This window comes from Pan paniscus, chromosome 10 (genome assembly GCF_029289425.2).
Source record: "Pan paniscus chromosome 10, NHGRI_mPanPan1-v2.0_pri, whole genome shotgun sequence".
Taxonomy (NCBI): Eukaryota; Metazoa; Chordata; class Mammalia; order Primates; family Hominidae; genus Pan; species Pan paniscus.
The window spans coordinates 67,297,468-67,305,769 of NC_073259.2; the positions used below are offsets into that span (position 1 = coordinate 67,297,468).

Below are 8,302 nucleotides of genomic sequence, written 5' to 3' on the forward strand. Positions count from 1 at the left end.
AAGGAGAGAGCAAAGAAAAGGAAATGGGAGAAGCTAGGGTCAGAGAGGGTGCCAGGGTCAGATCATGCAGGCCTTCAAGGAGTTTGTAGGGACTTGGGCTTTTATGCCAAATGAGTCAGGGTTTTTGGAGGACTTTGAGCAGAGAAATGCCATGATCCAACATGTTTTTAAAGAACCACCCTTGCTTAGCTAACTGATTTTCAGTCTCTGCACTGATAAAATAGCAGTGTAGTGATTAAAATTTGAACAAAGTCCTAACGGGTTTTACTGTTAAGTAGAAACTGATCACTCTTGGAAACACACACAAAAAAGATGGCCTATGATTACACAAATGGGAGGGGTTAATGGGATAATTACCCTGCAGCTGACAGCTTTGATCTGGTAGGTGGTGAATTCAAGCACGATATTTTTCAGAGCCAAATTGCCCAAGCTCTGATCTTAATGATATTCTAGGGTGTCCAGTAGTATCTAGCTGGGAAACATAGAATGAACTTACTTTAAAAGAGTAAAATGATAATTTTAAATATTTTTAATCATATGTTAAATAGTTACATTTTCAAATACAGTCATGTGCCACATGACATCATTTTGGTCCAAGATGGATCATATATATGATGATGTCTCATGGTCTCATCAGATTATAATACCGTGTTTTTACTACATCTTTTTTGTGTTTCAGTACATCTAGATACACAAATACCACTGCGTTACCATTGCCTACAGTATTCAGTACACTAATATGCTGTACAGGTTTGTGGTCTCGAATCCATAGGCTATATCATATAGTCTAGGTGTGTAGTAGTAAACTATTTCATCTAGGTTTATGTGGCTATATCCTATGATGTTTGCCAAAAGGAAAATCACCTAATGACGCCTTTCTCAGAAGGTATCTTTGTCATTAAGTGACAAACAACTGCAATGTGCTCAATATGTTTTCAGATGGAGTATATCTGCAGCTAAAATAATGGGTATAGTTGTTAATTAGAAAAAGTACAACAAATACACTCAAAAGTGTCCAAGAAGTCTGGAAATAGAGAAAATAGTATGTCTACTGCACTCTTTACTAGGTGAACCCATTGCTTTAAATTAGGAAGTACTTCCCTTGGGAAAGTGTCTAGAGATTAAAGAAGGATCTATTGACTACATTATTTTAAAATATAATTAGTGCTGAGTAAAAATTAGTTTATCCTGTTTTTTGTCTTTGTGGACATCATGTACTAGGCTGACCAATATAAAATTGCCACCTTTGCAGTTTTAAAGTGGTCAAATATCAGTTAATTTATGTGATTCAATCTAATGTAAATATATAAACAGGCACATGGCTCAGATGTGGTCATTTTGATGCCACTGTTAGAATGCAGAGTTGTCCTTATGAAGCCTAAAAGATAATTATGAACTTTCTGTGTCTTTTCCATTGCCAGGTCATGTGTGCATTGGGCATTGTTACCCATTCCTAGGCCTCGCTCCTTCCCCGAACCTGGGGGAAGCTTAGGCAGGCCTGAGAGCTCCAGCAAGGTTGAGAGTTAGAATGGTACTTTGCAAGGAGGTTGCAGAAAGAGATGGGGGAGAGAGGAGCAAATGTCATAGTTGTCTCTTGCTCATGACACTTGGTTATAAAAAGAATGCTTCTAATGAAGTTTTACATATAAGATGAAATGAGTGGACCAAGAAATTATAATACATTTTTTATCATCAAAAAGTTGCATCAACCAGGCTATAGCACAAAGTCTGATTTTCAGTACTGCCTCATGACAGTAAATATGCGTTTTCTAGAATGGTGCTGTCCAGCAGAACTTTTGTGACAATGGAAATACTCAGTAGCTGCCCTGTCCGAGGCAGTAGCCACTAGCTACACATGGCTACTGAGCACTTGAAATATGGCTGGTGCAACTGAGAAACTGAATTTTTAATTAATTGTAACTAATTTAAATTGGAAAAGCCACTCGTGACTAGTGGCCATCAAGTGAACACAGTTCTGGAAACTGGATAATTCAGATTTTTTACCTAGCATCTAGGGAATTGGAGATACTGACTTAAAGGATATAATTATTTTTTAAAATAGGGCTTCTAGGCTGGGCACGGTGGCTCACACCTGTAATCCCAGCCCTTTGGGATTCCGAGGCAGGCAGATCACCTGAGGTCAGGAGTTTGAGAACAGCCTGGCCAACATGGTGAAACCCTTTCTCTACTACAAAAATACAAAAATTAGCCGGGCATGTTGTGGTGCACGCCTGTAGGCCCAGCTACTCGGGAGGCTGAGGCACAAGAATTGTTTGAACCCGGGAGGCAGAGGTTACAGTGAACTGACATTGCACCACTGCACTCCAGCCTGGGCTACAGAGAAAAAAAAAAATACAGCTTCCAGTTTAGTGAAGAAAAGGGCAATTTGAGGGAGAGAAAAGGAACTGGGTTTTGTGTGAAAGGACAGAGAAGCCTGGTGATCAGAGAATAAGATCCCAAGGCACTTCACTGGGGCTGACATTCAGGGAGCCTCCTGGAAGAATCGTTTCAAAAGCAACTGCAGTTAAAACAGATTTTGAGAGCACTCTTAGACCCAAAAATGTATAGTTGTCTGCATGTAAGTGCTAAGGCTAATAAAAATCAGAAGACATTTGGAAGACATATCCTTGAATTGAAAAAAGTAATAATTGAATATAGCAAATGCAAGTTCCCACTTGTTCAGCAATCTGTTTAACTTCTTATCAGAGTCATTGTTAATACTTCCTTTTGTTGTACATGCCAGTGCCTGGATATCTAACGTACAATTTCTTGTGCTGTCATTTCCACTTTCCTTTTCACCAATATGACCAGTAAATACAGTAAGAAATAGACACTATTGATACAGAGCCTGGATAGTCATTAATAACAGTAATGTTAGTATCGTATTGAGCGCTCACTATGTGTCTAAGCTTTTGACAGGTATTTGGAAGATAGGTAAGCACTGGATAAGTATTAGTTGTTTGTTGCTACATGGTGTCTTCACTCTAAGAGATACAATTTTTAATTGTGATGGAAATGTAGAGGGTCACTGGTGTTTATCCACATGGGAGCTATAACTAAGAATAGATGGAACTAAGTCATACTTTTTCTAATGGGGGAACTCCAACAATCTTAGCTCTGAGACTTTGCAGAATACAGATCTAAAAGAGGGTGGAACGAATAAGGGAGGTAATACATCCAGAAGCAGAAAAAATGCTGAAAAAAGCTAATAGCTGTGACCGAGTTGCCAGGGACCCCTTCTGGGACCAGGCACACATGGTTGCTAGTTGAAGAATCAAACAAAACAGTTGGAAGCCAACAGAGGGTGGGGACAGTTGTGTTTAGTAGGTCAGGAGTCATATACCATACTGCACTAAAAGTATATAGCTAGTGCATACTGCTGCAAACCTGCAGTAGTAAAAAATTTGACTTCGCATTCTTATCAAGTCTTTTCATTGCAAAAAACTTTATTAGGCAAAAGTTACTTTTACATTTTAAGCTGAAGACTAGAATAACTGCTATCACTAAACAGAGAGAGTGGATACATAAACTATTTAATCATTCTTCTTGCAGTTTTAAAAACATTTTCTCATCTCTCATTCTCCCATCCCCTCCACCCCATTCCCCTAACATGAATTTTGTGCCATGGTTCCATTTTACAAGGAACAGTACTAGCCCCCTGAGGACACCAGGAAATGATAACCTCACACCCTGCATTAGTAGAATTGAAAATCTGTTTTTCTGCCATTTATCCTTACAGTATAACTCTCCTCTTTCACATTCTGCAACTGATCTAGTGCTTAAAACAAATGGAGTCTTCAAAAGCACCAATAGACAAGGATAAAATTACACATACAGACAGAGTTTCCATATGAGAACATTAATATAAAACTGGGCAGAGGGTCAGTTTCTTAGTCTCTTCATTCTCTGAGAGAGTTTTGTGATGGATCAGAATGTAATTGCTCCCTCTTTCCCACCCCCAGGGAAAATATGTGTCTGCAAGAGCTTATTATGAGAGAGCCTTACAGCTGGTTCCAGACAGCAAACTGCTGAAGGAAAATCTTGCCAAATTGGATCGCCTAGAAAAACGATTACAAGAAGTTCGAGAAAAGGATCAAACATAGCACCACCGTCTGACCCAACCTCATAGGATAATGTGGTGCCTCTGAAAGGGGAGTGATGGAAGCCTTGCTTTCACATCAGCAGGGGCACAACTAATGAGATTTTCTCTCATTCCGAGTTCAGGGTGACACATTTTGGGACATCTGCTGGTAGCCCAGTGCTGAAGGACTTGCTTTTCCATGAAGAAGACGAAAACAGCAAACAAGGGCAAGAAGATCTGAGAGGGAAGGAGAATGACATTTACACATTTTACAGATTTTTGTTTGGTTTAACTCCAGATTTCTCTTGATATATCTCTGTGCTTTTGAGACCTGGAGATCTAATTCTGTTTAGACATTTTTTGTCCCAGAAATACAGAAGTTTGAAATGCTATGAAGGCAGAGCTTCTATTCTTTATGGGATGAAATATTTCAAAAGAGGATAAATCCTCTGTGGTAAGCCATTTGGAAAATCCTACCAAGAATTGGCTTGTTTAATTCTCCAGAACCAGAAATGAGTATCTAATAGCTTTTGTAGAACCTTCCAGAATATGTGGGGAAAAAGGGCTATTGCTAAGTGAGCTTTATCTAATATCCTCCTAAGAGTTTTACTAGTGCTTTTTTGAGGAATTATAGGGAAGCTCCTGGAATTGTATATGGATATCTTTATCCCTAGGGGGAAATCAAGGAGCTGGGCACCCCTAATTCTTTATGGAAGTGTTTAAAACTATTTTAATTTTATTACAGGTATTACTAGAGTAGTGGTTCTACTCTAAGATTTCAAAAGTGCATTTAAAATCATACATGTTCCCGCCTGCAAATATATTGTTATTTTGGTGGAGAAAAAAATAGTATATTCTACATAAAAAATTAAAGATATTAACTAAGAGAAATGTCCTACTTTATTATCTTAATGTTCAGACATCATGAGATTTATTATTTTTTTGAAAAATATATTTAACCATTGAGGAACCTTTATGATGTATCACAGAAATCTTCATAGATTCTAACTAGATGGAAAAAGAGCTCTATTTATTTGTGTTCCTAGGCTTAATGAGAATTCTGGGCTTAGAACATCAACGATTAATACCCAGAATTCTTTGTTTTGAGAATATTATGGAGAATGCTCTAAAAATCTAGGGTAAAGATCTAAATTCAAATTTTAAATATATATTTATATTTAAGAAATAGGAAAGGCAAAGTTGAACTCACAATTTGACATTTATTTTTAGTGTTATTTATTTCATAACTTATAAAATATTTAATATATACATACGCACTCTTCTTTTTTCTCTGTACAAAGTGGTTGTAATATCAGCTTTCAAAACTGATCTTTTAAAATGTAAATCTAAATTGTAAAATAGTTAAGTTGTAACAGTCCCTCCCAAACTTTGTGTTGATTATTCACTTGCTAAAGACATGTGAGGAATCAGCCTTCAGTTTTTGGCAGTAGTATATTTTGGAAGTGAAGAAATTGGAACACCTGATTCTAATTTGGTCTTCATCATTAAAAACAAAACCAAAACACTCCAGGCAGTACTGTTTATAGTGCTGAGCCAGGTAGCACACAGACATAGTAGCCTAAAGGCTCACATAATTCACATGCTCAGGCCAGGGCAGGGTGAAAATAGCCTTCTGCTTCTTTCAACCCAGTATCAGGAAGCACTACCCCAGTGTTATTATTTGTTTTTTCAAGGTAAGTCTAAATAAACAAGAAAAACTTCTTCGGAAGGCATGGCGAAGGGAGTATTTTAAATGAAAATGATTACAGAATTTGAATTAGCATGCATCTCTTTGTGTGCAACAGTAATCCAAGAATGTATATATTACCACTACGACCATTTGTTTCTAATAGTTTTTTCATGTTATATAACATAAATGTATCCACAACCTTAATTAAGAGCTATTCTTCCCCCAAAATCATAGTCCTAGTGTCAAGAAACATACTCCAGTGTTTATTGTAAAATAACAACCACACCCTCAAATTGAAAAAAGTGAATGTCTAGGACTTTATTACAACTTTTCAGAATAATCTGTAGTGAAAACTCATGCTTAAAAATTTAATGGAAAAGACTGAGCCCCAAATTTTGAACAGTTATTACGCCTTACTTGAAGTGCTAATAAAGGTAGGAGAGTACATTTATTGGAATAACAGAAATGGTGATTTCAGCCTAAAAGTTTCTGAGGGTAAAGGATCACATGACCTTCAGGAAACTCTCTGCCTCCTGTAGGTGCTTTCCTATCTCCCCCATCCTTCCCTACCCCTTTTCCCTTTTCTTCCCTCTCTTTTTCTCTCACCGTCACTCTGTCTACACACACTGGCATCTTTTGAACACTAAAAGTAAGCACTGTTTTTTAAAAAAGTAATTATTTGTTGGATCAGATACTTTTATCCCAAGTGAATACCTTCACTGAGATGTGGCCAATGCAATAGTTTCACAGTAAAAACAGTGCCTATAAGAAAATAGATCACATACTATTTTTCAACGATATTAAGTGTATTTTGTAACTATTTTCATTTGGTCCTTGTAACATGAAATAATACATGGAACTTACCTTTATAATAAAAATGGAGTGCCCTGGTTCATCATAGAGGTGCATCTAGTTTGCCCTTAATGGAAGTATACTTGCTGTGTGAATTGATAGCACCTTCTTGAAATGGAGGGGCACAGCTGGCCTCATGGATGTGCAATTTTTGCAGTTCCACAGGGCCCTGCATACAGAAGCACCCCGAGCTCAGTTGAATGTCTGTTTGATTTTTTTCTTATTTATTTTTTTTGAGACACAGTTCCACTTTGTCTCACTTTGTCACCCAGGATGGAGTTCAGTGGCACAAACATGGCTCACTGTAGCCTCGACCTCCCTGGCTGAAGGGATCCTCCCACCTCAGCCTCCCAAGTAGCCGAGACTACAGGCATGTGCCAGCATGTCCAACTAATTTTTGTATTTTTTGTAGAGACAGGGTTTCACCATGTTGCCCAGGCTGGTCTCAAACTCCTGGGCTCAAGCGATCTGCCCACCTCGGCCTCCCAAAGTGCTGGGATTAAAGGCATAAGCCACCATGTCCAGCTGAAATTCTTAATAATTCTTAATAATTTTTGAGCAAGAGGTCCACACTTTCATTTTGCACTGGGTTCCCAAACAGGTCCTGGGTAGGAAGGAAAGTGGCTGAGGATAAAACAGGAGTTGCTTTGGCCTGGCTGAACATTTGAACCAATGATCAGAGTTTCGTTTTATGATTGTGTTACTCTGAACAGATTTGCTATTTTTTTCCAGCTACATTTAGAGTTCCTCATGTATATATCACCCCTCTTTTTCCAGTCCATCTAACCTCTCCTTTTTTTTTGTGCCTAGAATCAGTTCTCCTTGCCTTCAAAATCCCTGATAAGTGTCCATTTCTTTATGTATCCTTTGGTGTAGAAGCCACAAGAATGGCTTTAGCAGCTTATTTTAATCTTATGAATTATTCATTCAGGATTTTTTAAATGATTCAGATGCTTTCAATCTGTTAACAGTATTTATAAAACATGTTTCAGTGATACAACATAGGTGAACTAAACCAAAGATGCAAATGCCTTGGAGGAAAAGAAATTGTATTATAGAGAATCCTGAGATATATCCTTTTGGGTTGTTTAATTTGAAGCCTATCACAAAACAAAGAGAATTGTCGCACTTTAATTCCAACCTTCTACACTACTTCACAACCCTTAGCATAAGATTCTGAAATTTGTAATAGGTGGTACCTAGTTTGATGCAGGGTTTTGCAGCAGTTGTGCGAATGCCTCTGCACAACGGCCTTTCAGTCAGACTAAATGAGAAAATCCAAACTGTCCTATCAAAACTGACCCACAATAACTGTACTTTGAGGCGAAACAGAGCAAATGTGGGTTTTCTGTTGTCACTGTAAAACATTCCAGGTTCTCAGATTGAAGAGCTACATTCAGCTGATAGTTGACATCTGTTCCCTCACACGTAGTGGCTCTCAACACGGGCTGCACTTTGGAATCACCTGAGGACCTTTCGGAATCTTCGGTTGAATCATCCTGGCTGTCCTGGTGATGCTTCTAACGTGCAGCTAGGCTGGAGAACCGCTACAGGGCTGACACCTGGAATGGGAGCTTGTAACTTTTACAAAATAATAGATGTTTATCATCTTTTTGCAATTTTTACTTTTAAATCTATACTAAAATGAGCCAAAGAAGTCTTAACAATGATTTATGGCA

General features: G+C 38.0%; 1 protein-coding gene across 5 annotated transcripts in view; it reads left to right on the top strand.

The window, feature by feature from the left end:
* Positions 1 to 4,972, top strand: part of TMTC1 (transmembrane O-mannosyltransferase targeting cadherins 1) — a 282,903-nt gene extending 277,931 nt beyond the window's left edge. For all 5 annotated transcript variants that reach the window (XM_008954264.5, XM_008954265.6, XM_008954263.4 and 2 more), the window contains one exon: positions 3,963 to 4,972. In XM_008954264.5, the coding sequence (XP_008952512.2) occupies positions 3,963 to 4,103 (141 nt within the window). In that variant the 3' untranslated portion in view covers positions 4,104 to 4,972. The remainder of the gene's footprint in view (positions 1 to 3,962) is intronic.
* Positions 4,973 to 8,302: the final 3,330 nt, after the last annotated feature.